This window comes from Ipomoea nil, unplaced genomic scaffold (genome assembly GCF_001879475.1).
Source record: "Ipomoea nil cultivar Tokyo-kokei standard unplaced genomic scaffold, Asagao_1.1 scaffold1145, whole genome shotgun sequence".
NCBI classification, from domain to species: Eukaryota; Viridiplantae; Streptophyta; class Magnoliopsida; order Solanales; family Convolvulaceae; genus Ipomoea; species Ipomoea nil.
This window is the reverse complement of record NW_017617573.1, coordinates 1,652-18,082: the sequence shown is the minus strand read 5'-3', so window position 1 is coordinate 18,082 and position 16,431 is coordinate 1,652. Positions and strand designations below refer to the sequence as shown.

Sequence of the window (16,431 nt, the reverse complement as noted above, 5' to 3'; positions counted from 1 at the left end):
ATTTCTTATCAGCTCCTTTGCAAAGTGTTTTCCAGGTACTATACGTATATGATTTGTTCACTAATCAAATTTTCTCTTCTAATACTAGGCTCAAAATTGCTTCTGCAGAGTCGTGCAGGACTTATTAAAGGCATGGCACAAGGCACCTCCAGTCTCTTGAGCAACACTGTCTATGCAATAAGTGATACAGCCACTCAATTTAGCAAGGCTGCACAGAAGGTTTATGATTGCCTTTGTCTAACACTTGAGAATTGTAAATCCTGTGTTTATTTTATCTAAAATGCAATTCAACCTTAACAATGTAGGGCATTGTTGCATTTACATTTGATGACCACAGTATAGCAAATATGGATAGACCCAGAAAGGAATATCCGCCCAGAGTAAAGGTGTAATAAATGAATTCCTGGAGGTATTTGCTTGCACTTCATAGCTACATTGATTTTAGTTTCCTCTTCTTATCCATTCTTTTTATTTGTTTGATTTGTCTACTTTTCATGGCACTGACGTGCTAGAATTTCTTAGTACACCTCATCAAATAATTTAACCTGTATGGCTGTATAGTAATATAGAAAGTTCTGAGTCTTGCAAGTTTACTTTATCTCCTTGTTTTTACCTTTTTTGAAGTTTGTTGTGTTGATACTCAGGGACTAACTGGTCTACTACAATCACCTATAAAGGGGCTGAAAAACATGGACTTCCAGGAGTAGTCTCAGGTATTACTTACTAGTTGAAGATTAATTTCTAGATTAATTTATCGCTGTGGTAATGGTGTTTGCAAGCTGCGTGAGAGGTTTAATTCATGTTTTAAGATTTTCCTTTGTTCCAGGTATAGCCCTTGGTGTGACGGGACTCGTGGCAAAACCTACTGCTAGTGTCCTTGATATCACTGGTAAAACAGCACAAAGCATTAGAAATTGGAGCAAGCGGCATCACAGTGGATGCCACCGCTTTAGGGTTCGTTTGCCAAGGCATTTAAGCAGGGAATACCCCTTGAGGCCATACTGTTGGGAGGAAGCAATTGGATCATCTGTACTCCAGGAGGTTGATGATAGTTTAAATCTCAAGGATGAGGTCCTAGTCATCTGTAATGCACTCAAAGAGGATGGGAGATTTGTAATCATCACTGAGAGACTCATCTTAGTTGTCAGTAGCAAAAGTTTGGAAAATTTGGGTAAGCCCGAGTTTCGTGGAGTTCCTGCTAACCTGGAATGGGTGATAGACATGGAGATTGGAATGGATAGCATCATCCATGCTGATAATGATGGTGAGGTGGTGCATATCATAGGAAGTAGGTCAGATATAGTAATGAAGCAGAATCAGCAGAAAAGAGGTTGGGGAACAGAAGGCAAGCGAAGCTGGAACAATAATCCTCGTGCTCCTCTTCCATTATTCCAAACTGACTTGCTCTTTACATCAAAAGAAAGGGCAACGGACTTTCTACACACACTTTTGTCTGCAATTGACCAGGCTAAAGAGCAAGGCCGGTGCCATGTGCATCTTTTGCACCAAAGTAGCCTAAGGTAGATTTTTAAACAAATTAAAAGAGTGGCTAAACTTATCATGACAATGTTGGAGAAAAAGAGGATATGTTAATTGTTTTGTACATATGCCCAATTGTGTAGTACGTAATCAATCAAGCTGAAATTTGACAACACTCATTGTCCTTGTCCTTTCTGTGGCTCGTATTGTGAGCTGTAATGCATTCAACTGTGGTATTGTCAGTGCCTGAGAAAGTGAAGAGAAGGTTTCTGAATCAGTGAATAGAAAGGTGAATACACAGTTCTATATGTACATCTAAAAGACCTCTAAGAAGGAAATAAGACATTATTTCCTTATGTTATTGAATTCCTTATAAATTTCCATGCTACCTAATAATATATGTACATTCCATAACACTTTCCCTCAAGTTGGTACATAGATGTTAATTATGGCCAACTTGTTACACAAATAACAAACTCAAGTTCTATTTAGGGCCTTTGTGAATAGATCCTTTAATTGTTCTCCAGTTGGTCTTTTAGGGTCCGTTTAGAAAGCAGGAAAATTACTTCTGGAAAATGACTCATTTTCGGAAAAATATTTTCTTTTCCCGTGTTTGGCTGCACAACAGAAAACTGTGTTTGGTTCATTTTTCAGAAAATGAGTAGGAAAATGAACAAAATTGTATACTTCACCATTTTGATTATTATAATGCCAATGCGAAGAGAAATTAGTTTGTCCTATAATCTTTTAACCCATTTAGAACCCAAACAACAATTTATTTATTTTTTTTTTAAAAATAAAATTTTTGGTTTCCTTGTCGGAAACCAAACCAAAGCACTGGTTTGGTTTCCAGCAAGAAATCAATCGCGGAAACCAAACCAGAGCATGGTTTCCGGCAAGGAAACCAATCTGGTTTCATTCTTGGAACCCTCTGGTTTCCAAGTCGGAAAATCAAACTGGTTTTCGACGTGGAAAACCAGATCTGTAGGTTTCCAAGTCGGAAACTGTTTCGGTGGTCGAAAGAAGGAAGTGCGCGACGAAGGTTTTCGGTGGTCGAGCAGAAAGCGGCGCGGCAAAGGTTTCCGTTGGTCAAGAAGGAAGCGGCGCAACAAAAAGTCTCCATGATTGTGCGAAATGAGGAAATAACGATGTGCGAAGAAGAAGAAAAACGCGGAAAATGACTTCCCCTCAAAGAAAGGGGAAGTCATTTTCCGGAAAAGTGTATGAATTTTCCATTGAATAACTTCATTTTCCTTTGACTTTAGTATTTTCCTTCCTACCAAACACTTGAAAACCCGGAAAATGATTTCCAGAAATCATTTTCCGGGTTTCTAAACACATCCTTACTCGCAGGCATAGTAATCAATTCCCAGGTACCATTGTGATCTAAAGCATTCATCTCTTCAATCATAGCATCTCGCAACCTAAGATCAAACTTGTTAAAGGCAAGCGCTTTTTGAGCTTAAGTGCAAAAGCGAGGCGAGGCGTCGCCTGAGCAAGGCACAGCTACATGATATAACATGCGCTTAATTGCACTTTCCAGCCAAAGTGACGAGGCGAGAGCGACGAAAAGTGTTGATTTTGTCTGAGAAGCGAGTCAACGGTTGATTGTTAGTATATTTCTCAAAACAAATAATTACACGGAGTATCGGGTTACCAATCCACAGGGAAGTGAGGCGTATCAAGCACTAGCTACTAATTTATTCTTGTGAAGCTAATCTAACGAAAATCATGGATGGTTGATTAAATATAAAACTAATTTAAAAGAAAGGTAGTAGGTTTGCGAAAACAATAGAGAGAGAATGAGATTTCTGGGATTCAAGTATTTAATCACCTAGTGCCAACCTTATGAACATTATTAAAACTGGGTTTAAACAAGTGTGAGAATGCAAATATTGTATAGAGTTACTCACGTAATCTCTAACCTAGTAAATATTCACTCCCGTGATATAAACACCCAACAATATAAGAACAAGCATTCATAATAACTCCTAACTACTATCATCTCTCGATGTGCAATAATCAAGAATTAAACTCCCTAACATAATTGCCCTCTCCCAAATGTGCAACAATTAAATGCAATTGTGTGTACTCTCAATTATGTCTAACTTCCGTTATGACATAAATTAAAGCTATGAAACAAGTAATTCAGGCTCTGAACTACTAGCACAACAATATAATCACAATTGCAATACAAGCATAAAACCCAAATAATAATATATTAAAGATTATGAGAACTAAGCACAAAGGTTCATAAATACTTTAACCCAAGAATCTAAGTGTTTAGCCGAGCATGGCTAAACTAGAATTCATAATAAAATAAAGAGTTTACAAATAATCAAAGAGAGTACAAGAATAACCAAGTAATTCTCACCAAATCTCCTTAGCTTTCTTCTTTCTTCCCAAGACAACTTGTAGCTCTCATAGGTAAATAACAAAGGCAAAGTGTCTAATCATAGATTCAAACAAAATGAAATTGTTCAGCACAAACACAGTGAAATTGAGCAGGGTAAGTGATTAGTCTAAAAAGATAAAAAAACCACACTAATGTGGTAATAGTCTGTAGTCTCCCAGATCTTAAAGTTTTTCTTGTTAAACAGCCAACAGTTTTTCCCTTCTTGCAAGAGGAGGAGAATTGGCCCAAAAGCGATCTCCTCACACCATTAGAATCTTCAAGTTCATTGTCTAGCCTTTGAGACTGTTGTATACTTAATGGACTATTGACCTCATTGTCTCCATTAGAAGCTTCATGTATATTAAAATAAAGTTTAGTCTAAAACATGTCAAACATAGGATTAAAAATGTAAAAAATGATTTTACTTTAGTAACAATAATACCTGATCTGATTCCTCATGTTCCTCTTCGTCCTCATCTATCATTTTTGATATCAAATCCTTGTCTTGGTCTTTAATCAGTTTAGAACAGTATGCTAGGACTAAGGCTTCATCCCTTAGAACTCTCATAACAGTGTAGGCTGAATTTGCTCCCTTCATGAACTCCATTTTTAATGATATCTTAACTACCATTCTCATACCACTAATGATTCCAATTCTTTTGGAATGTCAGAAACTTAACATACAGAAAATAGCATACTTTTAAAAAAGACAAATAAAAAAGACTTTATATGTATGTGTTTAAATTTAAAAGTAATGTAACTTTACTTTATTATACTTTGTGTACAAACTGTGTGTTGGGATACCAACTAATTCAGAACACTCCTATCCCATAAAAGGAAGGGAACATCTCCTAGACCTTTATCTAGAACAATAACTTTGACCCGATACTTGACCATTCCTTCTTTATATTTTCTTATCACAAGTTGTACAAATCAGATCACCTACTTGTTCATAAAGCTTTCTGTTACATCCTAGTGACATGCAAGAGATGTACATCCATCCAAAAGAACCTTCAATGACCACAATTTTAGCAGAAACATAGAATTCCCCATTCTACAATTTTTTTGAAATCACTTGGTTACTCTGTGTTATGTAATCTATCTTATTTAACCTATAATTAGTTTTGTGGATTGTATTCATGGTTTTTAGAACCATAGAGTCTAACCTGCTTCTTTTTCAATAGATTAACTACTTTAGTTACAGTCAAAGCACCACTCGTAGAGTCATCAATTCCTGTTGATTGAGACAGCACTGTTGCAGTACTGATACTGTGTAAATGACTGTTTGCAGCAGTTAACCTACAGGTAAAATTAATACACAGTTGTATAAATGTCTGATATAGTAGTTTAGAAAATGTAGAGTGTAGATAAAACATAAAATTCAGGCACTTACTAAGACCTAAAATCAGCAAATTCCTAGTAAGATGCATTGAAATGAAGTTGGGTAGCATCATAGCAGCTAGTGATTCTGATTTCACCTATTAGCATGATAGGTGTTAATGAACAATGGAAAACCTAGAAATACTGTAAAAGAATAATGTATGATTATAACTTACCATTGACCACCTTGGCCCGACAAAGCTGAAAAACCAAAATTAGTGGTTCTTTAAGACCTGCATCATAGTATGGTAGCATGGCACCAACATGACTGTCCCACACAGTGCACTGTAAGGTATTTCCCCTATAGGCAAGTGTGTTAGAAAAAATATAATCACTGGAAATATAGGAACAGATTTATTAGTATGAAACTTACTCATTGTCAGCCATTTTAAAGTCTAGTAGTTTGGATGGTCTACCTCCTATGATTTTTCAACAGGAGCATGGATCTCGACCACTCTGCCTATTAAATATGTATAAATAGAAAATAAATGAATAGTAGACCAAATACTAATATAGTTGAATGAAAAATAGCAAAAATAAGAACAAAATACTTACCAAACAGCACCTTGTGATTGACTTGAGTAGGGTCTTTCAAAGAGTCATAGCTTTTTAGCTGAAACATTTTAGTAGGAAAACCTTTGGATTTGATTGCCTTTACCTGAGTTTTATAGTTTAGCCTGATCATATATTTGTGATCACAAGCTTTGTACATATAATAGTGGGTGAACACCAAAAATTTTTTGACTAAATAGAGCTTCCCTTCTCTGAAAATATTTTTGTATTTTTTTACATCATTGTTTTGCATATTCAAATGAATGAAGGTTCCCTGCACATAAGATTAGTGAAATAAATAAAACATTAGCATAAGGAAAACCTTAAACAATGAACAGAAAAAAACTGTGTACATCAAAAATATGTTTAGAGCCTCGATTTGGTAGAGCATAAATCTGTGTAGAGCCTAAACATTAAACAGTGAACTAAAATATTAAACAGTGAAATAAAATACCTCTTCATCGCAGACCAAAACTTCTTGACTCTTTATCTCTGTAGAGCCTCTATTTTCAGCTATTTCATAACATCTAACACACTTTACTCTTATTGCTTTCTCCTATCTAGAGGGCCAATATCTTTACAGCAGCATACATTGGCATGGTTTCTTTGCAGATATTTTGTTTTTTTTTTTTTGTTTTTCTAATTGGCAGGTGATTCGAACTGAAGATATGGTGAAGTTGGGAGTGGATGTCTCCATCGACAGAGGCTTATATACAATGTAAAACTAGATTTCAAAATCTATGATGTTATCTTGGAAGTATGAATGCTGCTGGAGACCTTTCAGTTTCCAAGAGCATGGTGATCAGACATTTACATCATTGAGTCTCTTTAGTATGAGTCTATTTATATTTATTTATTTTAGATTTGAGAAGTATGTTTTTGAAGCAGTGTGATAGTGTTAATACACGTGGTCCTAAAGAGAACCTATCCGACTAAACTCGAGGACCGACCGGGTACGGTTGGGCAGCTCTGGGTCTAGTCTTTCTAATTTCTCCCAAAATCCCTTAACTCAGGTAATTAGAAGGTATTTATAGCTCCACTCCTTATCGGCATGTCGCACGCGTGTCTTCTACGTGTCATCATGCCATCTTGGCCTTTGTCATCTCTTACTTCCGACACGTGTTGTCCCTTCTTTATTACAAAGGCAAGGCGGTCGGGCTAGTATCAGTCGAGCAACGCGGTCGGGCTAATCGATCGAGCAAGCAGGGCAAGGTTACGGAAAGGACACATGGAGTTCTCGGTCGGAACTTATACTACCACAGTGTTTAATATGAACACTCTCTTTAGAAGTGTGTAATTATTAGAAGTCTATTTAAATTGCTTTATTTTACTTGGTATTACCAAAAAGTAGCTGTCAAAATTAAAGTGCACGCGTTAAGCTTGGTTTAGCACCATTTAGTGTACAACTTTTTTTTTTTTTTTTTTTTTTGTGGACATAAAGTGACATCGTTTTAATTGAGCGGAGAATTTGTTAAGCAGAAACTTAGAGCTTTATTATAATGATATATTATATTAAGAGTTTGTGTGTGTGTTAAGAGTTTATGTGGATTATGTTAAGAGTTCATGTGTATTCTGCTAAGAGTTTATGTTTATTATGTTAAGAGTTTATGTATATTATTTATTATGTTAGATTATTATATTATGTTAAGAGTTTATGTGTATTATATTATACAATTCTGTACATACGAAACATTTAATTTTTTGAGGGCGCACAATGCATTGTTCGCCTTTGTGCACGATATAACAATTTCCATGTAGGGCTGTTTTTTTTTTTTTTTTTTTTATTATTTTTTTATTATTTTTAAATTAAGCGGGCTGCGGGGACGGGCTAAAAAGTCCGCTCTAATATGGGCTCAAAAATTAGAGCCCGCCCCACCCTTTTGGGGCAAATTAAATTGTTGAACCGTGTTTACCTTGCAAGGTGGACATGGTCATGGACGGAGCCAAAGGGGGGGCAGCTGCCCTCCTCACCCCATATATAATAGTTGTATGTATATATGTATATATAGTTTAAATTTTAATATTAGTATAAAAAAACAGATAAATGTTAACAAGAAGTGAATTAATATACGATCTATGCCTACACCGATGCTCAAACCTTAGACCTCCCACATAAGGGAGCAACAGAATACTAGTGGATCACAAGCCACATGGTATATATTTGGTTATAGTGAAGGTCTAGAGTTTGAATCCATTTTTGGTATTATTATAATTTTATAATTTCTCTTGGCTTCAACATAATCACATTGTTAATAGCTTTTTTAATATTTAATAAAACACACAGACACACACACACACACACACACACACACACACACACACACACACACACACACACACACACATATATATATATATATATAATATATATATATATATATATATATATATATAGGGTCCGGATCAGGTGAGGACGTGAGGACTAATCTAGAGCATTAAATCAGAATGATGTATGATTGAGATTAAAAGAAACAAATCACACGGATTAAGAAAACAAATCCCTTTAAAATATTAAAATATATAAATTTAGGGTAAATCAGTCTTATTAAAAGATGTGCATTCCTATACAAAATGTTGTGCATTCCTATACTGAGTGTTGTGCATCAATGACTTCATTGTTGTGCATTCAAACCCCGCCAAAAATCATACAGTGAACATCCAATGTTCTACGATGCATTGAACTATGTGCTATAATGCACAACTCCCTAGCCTATAGTGCACAACTTACAACACTAGGTTGCACAATCAGCACACACGAATGCACAATCGTATTACTCGGGGCATTTATACATATACACGACAATCCAAATATAGACAATATTATACTCAAAAGAACAAGCGAAAAAAAATAAAAAATACTGATTAGTTTGCATGGGCAAACACTCAATCAATGATGAAGAAATCGCGGCTCCAAATTGCAACGCTGATGATCCAAGAAAATAGGAAACCAATTTGGCCAAGGATTATACATGCGTTCACACTTAAAAAAAATAGAAAAAGACACTATTATCCCACTTTAACAAAAAAGATCAATCCATGTCATCTCAAGAACTCAAACACGGGAGCCGGAAGGTTGTGTTGGCATTTTTTTTTTTTTTTTAAAGAAGTTTATTAATAAAAAGGAAGGCCAAGGCCAGTACAAGGTCCGGATGGACTTAGGCCCGCATGGCCTAAATCCTACTAATAAGCTAAGTAAGGAAAAGTAAGATAATACAAGATAACATAAAGTAGCCCCCGGGGCTCTAACATGCATGCCCCAAGCCCTATGCTAGCTATCACTAACTAGTCGTAGGCATGAGTATGTCAAAACCAGAAAGTAGACTGAGATGCTGCACAACTGCATCTCCACCCACCATGTAATCTGAAGCACAAGTAGCGAGGATAGATGACTCGCGCGTCACAAACGTGGCCCCCCCAGCCAGTTGCACTACAGCGACTACACACCATAATGCCGCCTAGCCGGGATGCACCACAACTGCAACACCTCCCGGAACGCTATCGACTGCCCGACACGACAAAACAGAGATGTACATCTAACAATGGCACGCAGGCTTAAGTCCAGTAATGGCACGCAGTCCTGAGACAGAAATACAGGTAGATCCCGAGCCAATAAATCATCAACACGGCACAAGGCAGCCAATAGCAGAATTCCCGATCAGCACCAGCACGAACCAGAACCAACCCTAACGGGATTAGCTACTATGGGCCAGCAGCAAGCCTAGACTACCGCCAACGGATTTGAAAAACACCTACCCGGCCACCGTTAAGCCCGGGCTACGATGCAATTTTTACCGCTTGCATCGGCGTTGAGACCTGGTCTTTTCCAAAGATGCCTGCAAAGGCGAAACCAAAAAGAGCCCAAGACCAGTTCATGCCTCCGAGGTCAAAGAAGCAGCACCTGCAAAAATATAAACAAGATAGAACAAGCTAGCATCGTGTTCCCATGACCAACTATCACATCTATCTCGGGTGAGTGTTTAAGTTTATACCAGGCTGACGCGAACAAAAGCAACCCCCAAATAATAGCCCGTCCCCCCCGGAGTCCAGAAGGAACTCAGCTACTATTGGCCAGCAGCAAGCCTGACCAGGTCAACGGATTTGATAATCCTGCCGGCACACCGTTCAGCCCGGACTAGGGTGCCCTGTTGTACCGCCAGCACCTTACGTTGAGACTCAGCACTGCGAAGCAGGGCTTCACGGTACCCAGAGAACCTCACACACTCACTGTTTTTTAACTCCCATCCACTCTTTCTTTTCCTCCCAACTCTCCTTTTTCTCACTCCATTTCACTCTATTCTTATCTCTCACTCATTCTTTCCACTCGATCTTTTCTATCCCTTAGCCTTTTCTTTTCTTTTTTCCATCTCTTTTCCTTTTCTTTTTTTTTTTTGTTTTTTCTTTTTTTTTTTTTTTCTTTTTTCTTTTTTTTTTTTTCTTTTTTCCAAATTTCCAACAAATCAAACAAAGTACAAGTACAATCACGGGGGGATCATCAATATCAAAAAACACATAGGGCACATCATCATGTATCAGTAAAGCACGGACCCTACGTGGCAGATCATTGAGGCTCCGAAAGATGGCCTCCCCCGGCGTATCCACCACCCAGTTAGCTAGCGCCTGTGCAGGCATATTGGCCCTGGACGGGCACACAGAAGCAGTAACCACCCCACAGGAACACAGAAACCGGAGTCTGGTCACAACATCATCTAGAATCCACGGCGGACGAACAGAGATATCAACGTAGCTAGCCAACTCCGCCCAAGTGGACTCTATATCAATCAAAGTAGTTCCCCCGACCACGCACCATTCTAGGCAAGAGAAAATGACCCGGAACATTCCCGGGCGTGCTCCCCGTGGCCAGACCACGCAACCCCGTAGCAGAAGCCACCCTCCTGGTTGCGCCACCACGGCCGCAGCCCCGCCAGCCGCCGAAGACCGAGAAAGATTGATCTTTAACGCCCCGGCAACCAGGGGAGACCACCTGACCATCCTAATAACACGCCTCGGCACATGTGCCTCCAAGTATGCCACAATAGTCCTCCAGTTAGAGGGCAGGATATGCTGCATGGGCCCAACGCCTAAACAGGCATTCCGCCACCCCCTTTGCCACCCCATGCATCACCCGTGCAACGCTGGGTGTGTCTCGGCCGTACATGCACCCATTACGGTGCTTCCACAGCTCCCACAACACCAGATACGGCAACCTGCAAACAACAAAAAGACAAAAGAGGGTTACGCGCCCCGCCCGACCCCATCCTGCAATCAAAGTCCTAAGACTCCGGTGTCGCAAGTGGAGGCCGAGGGACGCCAAAAACATATCTCCAAGCAGCTCTTGCTGTTTCCCCAGAATAAAAGATGTGATCATAGACTCGGGGACCGGGGCTGGACAACACCGACACCTCGAGACGATCGCATGACCGAAACGGGTCAAGATGTCATCCGTGGGAAGCCGCCCTCGAACACCCTCCAAGCCAGGAAGGACACCTTAAAAGGAAGGTGCTTGCGCCAACACTTAGCTAAGAGCGGGTCCGGTGCAGTGGGCAAAGCAGGCCTAAGAAAGGCCTTAGCAGAGGAATAAGAAAACATACCGTCGGACGCATGGTCCAGAGTGGGATATCACGCGGCCCTGCCCAAGCGGGACAGGTCCGCCCCAACCCCAGCAAATGCCAAGTCATCGTGGTCTGTCAAATCAAGCTGGCCATCCCACACATAGTCTAGAAGCAGCTCCCGGGAGTAGGAAGCCCCCGGTGTGGATAAAGCCTGCCGAGTGGGCCCAGACCCGACCAGTTGTCCCACCAGAAACTAACTCGGCCTTGGAACAACCGCCAAGTGAGAACCCCTCGACCTCATCACGTACCGCCAGCATCCTCTTCCAGGTATGCGAATCTCTATTCTGAACCAACTTAGTAACCGGGTGAACCCGACTGCAATATTTCGCCCTCATAAAGTCCGACCATAAAGTATGATCTATCCGGAAATTCCACCACAATTTAGCACTGGCCGCCCTTACCATCAAGTCTAAATCCATGAACCCCACCCCCCTTCTTCTTAGGACGAGAGAGGATTTTCCACGAACTCCAGTGGTACCGGGCGCCCCCTGACTGTTTCCAGAAAAAACTCGCATAACATCTCTCCAAATCCCGTATGACCTGCTTAGGCGGAGCGGCAGGCCGAAAATATGTGCAACGGTATGGCCTGCAAGACTGAAGAGATCAAGATTGCCTTCCCGCCCTTCGAGAGCAGCCGGCGCTGCCAACTCAAGCATCTAGCCTTAACTTTATCAATCACCGAGGCAAAGTAGATACACTTTTTACGGCCTATATACACCGGGCAGCCCAAGTATGTAAAAGGAAACTGTTTATGCACACAGCCCGTTGCCCAGCAAATCTGCTCAATCTCGTGGGTCGGAGTACGAGGGTGCATGTAAAACGCACTTTTCTGAAAGCTCACCAACTGTCCCGAGATCTCCTCGTACTCCTTTAACGCCCCAATCACGACCTCAATAGCTCCCAACCTGGCCGTACTAAAAATAATAACATCGTCCGCATAGGCCAGGTGGTGGATATGTGGTGTCCGTGGCGGCTGGTGTAAACCAGGGCACCGTAGTGCCATCATAGACCCGCCGCAATGTACACCGACAAGACCTCAGCTGCAATCACAAACAGAGTCGGGGACAGCGGGTCCCTTGCCTGAGACCTCGCGTAGACGTGAAGAAGCCCTCTTTGACTCCATTCACAATCACTGAATACCACACGTTAGACACGGCCCGGAACACCATATCTATCCAGACCTCACTGAAACCCAGGCGGCGCATCCACCGAAGTCAGGAAAAACCATGATACCCGGTCATAAGCCTTAGCCATGTCTAACTTAAGGACTATGTCCCGGTTCTGGAAGCTCAACCCGTGGCACATCTCCGACGCTAGAAGCACATTATCTGTAATAGACCGGCCCGCCACAAACCCACTCTGCTGCGGTGACAACACCCGAGGCAAGACTGTAGCCATCCGAACCACCATGAGCTTCGTGATAAGCTTACTACTGAAGTTGCATAGGCTGATGGGTCTGTAGTCCGCAAAAGTCTCCGGACTCGGCTTCTTCGGCAACAGGACGATAGATGTGTGCGTGATAGCCCTGGTAAATTCCCGTCCCGCAAAGTAGCTCCGAACCATGCTAACAACATCATCCTGAATAATATCCCAGCAAGCCTTATAGAAGGCCCCCGAGAAACCATCCGGCCCTGCCGCACTCGTAGAGTTCATCTGCATTACCACCGCCTTCACCTCCTCCACCTCAGGCACCGCCGTCAAAACCTCATTATCCTCCTCTGCAACCAACCGTGGGACACCAGTCCAGCCTAGTCAAATCAAAACCCCCAACCTCCGCGGTGAACATATGCTCAAAGAAAAGAGACCGGCCTGATTAGCAATCCCTTGCCTATCCTCTAGCCACACACCGTCACCACCCTTCACTCTGTGTATATATAGCTTTCGCCTACGTTCCTTAACAACTGAGTGAAAGAACCGGGAGTTTCTATCCCCATCCTGAACGTCGGTGATACGCGCCTTCTGCTGCCAAAATTCTTCTTCTATAGCAATCTGTTTCTGTAACAAAGCAACACCCTTTTTATATTCAATTAAAGCATTCTCATCATCCGGGTGTTGCTGTAAGGCAGTCTCTAGGGCCTGAACACTATCCTCATACTCCCGGAGCTTCACAAAGATATCCCCAAATACAGTCTTGCTCCAGGTGCTCAGAACTTTCCCCAACCTATTCAACTTGGTGGCTATTACAAACATAGGGGCCCCCTCTACAGGAACCTGCCAGCTATCACGCACCACCCTCAGAAATCGTCGTGCTTAATCCACACGTTCAGGAACACAAAGTGCTTCGGAGTTACTGCATACTGATCAACTCAAAGGATATTAGAAGCGGACTGTGGTCAGACGTAGACTTTGACAAATGCCGTACGGATGACGTAAAGACCGACTCCCACACGAGGTGTAGAGGAGCCGATCCAAACGCATCCATATAGCCGCTCTCTACGGCGCCCATTCCACCAAGTAAAACAGGAACCGTAATTAGGCCGCGTCGACCAAGTCACACGCACTGACACACTCCTGAAAATCAGTGGTCTTCCGGTGTGAATACGGTAGACCACCCTTTTTCTCGTCCACACTTAACAGACAGTTAAAATCACCGCAACCGCCCAAGGCACACCCCGGGGATCCTAGAAAAAATAGCTTTCAGCTCAACCCACAGGGGGTCCCGGAGGCGTACCTTGGTCTTGGCATAAACAAAAGAGAGCCAGAAAGGCGTGAGAACCGTAGAGTGTACACAAGATATCGTAACACACTGCTCAGTCTGACTCTCAAATGTTACTGCCAAGTCATTATTCCAAATAGCCAAATTTTATTATTGGCATTCACTTGCACTCGGTGGCTTTTGGATTCCGAGTGCCACCCCATCCCTTTCTTTCTCTTTTCTATCGTCATTATAACCTGGTTCCAGGTCAGCTCATGCCTAACTCCCATCGCCTTCTTGTCTTCTTTATCAATTTATGCCATTGGTGGCTCTGTGAGCCTGACCTAGATCGTTTTAGGTGCCTGTTCACAGTGAACAAGGTCGGCTCGCACTCCCCTGGCTTCATCCAAGTTTCTTCCCGACCTGGGCATCAATTGTTCGAGGTCTTCCAGATTCCATAAAGGACTGGAAACCCTACATCTTCTTTGTCCGCCCTTCTTTCTCAACCTTCACTTTCCCCACCTTGTAGTCGGTTGCCCTCTTCAAACCCTGCTCCTGGCGCGCTGCCTTCACCCAGGACGTGATCCAGGGTGCCGAGTTCCTGAAGAACTTTGGACCTCACTCTGTTAAGTACTGGTCTCGAGTACTGGCTATGGCGAAATGGGGCCTTTTGCCAGCCGGCACGACCACCTCAGGTAGCCTTTTGTGACCTTCTTGTTTCTTAACTTTCTCACCTGGTCCGACTGCTGACCCTTTTACTTTCCCCTGCAGGACCTTACGACTCCGACTCCACCAGCTCGGACGAAGCCGAGGCTCCAACGCCGGCAATGGCCTACCGTGCTGAAAAGATGAGGCGCCGACTGACGCAGTGGTCGTCCGGTGCTCAAGCAACCTCTTCCTCCCTTCCATCGCCGACTCCCCAGGTGACTCCAACTCCTCCACGAACTATGGTGGACCTGACGTCGTCTCCCGTCACTTCTCCTTCTCGTCTCCCGCCTCCAGTACCTACGGAGAGTCCCAGCTCCAAGCGCACACTGGAGCAGTCGGACGCGCCTCCTCCCAAAAAGATTCGGCCGGGCTTGGAGCTCGAAGAGGATGCCCAGATCTGGGCGGGCAACTACTCGGTCCAGAATTGGGCCAAACACATCATTCTCCCCAAGGATTTGGAGGCGGCGAGCAAGATGCAGGATGAGTACATCCTGGAAGCTTCTCTGAGCCAGTACTACCGAGTAAGTTCTTTTGCTGACCTCCTTTATTTTTCTATTTCCTCTAGATTCTCTTCTAATACTGCTTCTCTTCCCTTTTTCTTAGAACCTCACTTTCCAACTGGAGCTGAGGAGGCGGATACGGGCGCTCAAGACTACCATGCACTCCATCGCCACTCGCCTACGCCAATCGGAGGAGGGTCGCTTGGAAGAGCAGGCGGTTTATGCCAAGGCGAAGGAGGTTCAAACCGCCGAGCTGCTGAGGGTCACTTGCCAATCGGATCCATGCCATCCTCTTGGCCCGCGACCCGTCCTTCACTCCGGAGAGCTGGGGCCTTAAGCTAGTGTTCAATCATTTTCCAGTTGCCGAGACATCTGCGACGACTGCTGATCCGGCGGCTCTTTCTGTGGCGAGTCTGGTGACTTCGACTGAACAGCCTCCTCATGTGGAAGACCCTTCACCTGCTCCTCTTGCTGGAACATTGGCGGAAGAAAAAGTAGAGGAAGTCAACGTCGAAACCCCTCCCCCGTAGTCTAGGGCTTTTTAGTAACTTCACCTTTTTTGTAAGGGCTGGCTTTCCCTTCAGGCCTTAGTCGAATGAAGCTTTTCCCTTTGCTTTTCTTCGCGTTTTTCTTTATGCCCCATTTTTTTGTTTATGTCTTTCAACTTCATTTTTTCCTTACTGAGTCCCTCAATCGAGGCGACTCCTTTTAGTTTTCCCTCGAAAAACAACTAAGGGTCTAGGCCCTTGTCTCCCACCTTTCACTTTCTCGCCGCGTCTCTCAGTCGAGGCGACTCTTTCTGGATTTTTATTGGAAACGACTACGGGTCTGTGCCCTTGTTTCGATTCTCATTCTCGCCGAGTCCCTTAGTCGAGGAGACTCCTTCTGGCTTTTTCTTGGAAACGACTAAGGGTCTGGGCCCTTGTTTCCTTTCTCTTTCTCGTCAAGTCCCTCAGTCGAGGCGACTCCTTCTGGCTTTTTCTTGGAAATGACTAAGGGTCTGGGCCCTTGTTTCCTTTCTCTTTCTCCGCCGAGTCCCTCAGTCGAGGCGACTCCTTCTGGCTTTTTCTTGGAAACGACTAAGGGTCTGGGCCCTTGTTTCCTTTCTTTTTCCCTCTTTCTCGGCCGAGTCCCTCAGTCCGAGGGGACTACTTCTGGATTTTTCTTGAAACG

General features: G+C 42.9%; 1 protein-coding gene across 1 annotated transcript; it reads left to right on the top strand.

Moving 5' to 3' along the window:
* Positions 1 to 88: 88 nt before the first annotated feature.
* Positions 89 to 1,840, top strand: LOC109183595 (vacuolar protein sorting-associated protein 13A-like; the record flags this gene model as incomplete). Its single annotated transcript, XM_019333664.1, has 4 exons — positions 89 to 219; positions 306 to 336; positions 645 to 713; positions 827 to 1,840. Coding segments are annotated over 4 exons (929 nt in total), but the record flags the coding sequence as incomplete, so codon positions are not given.
* Positions 1,841 to 16,431: the final 14,591 nt, after the last annotated feature.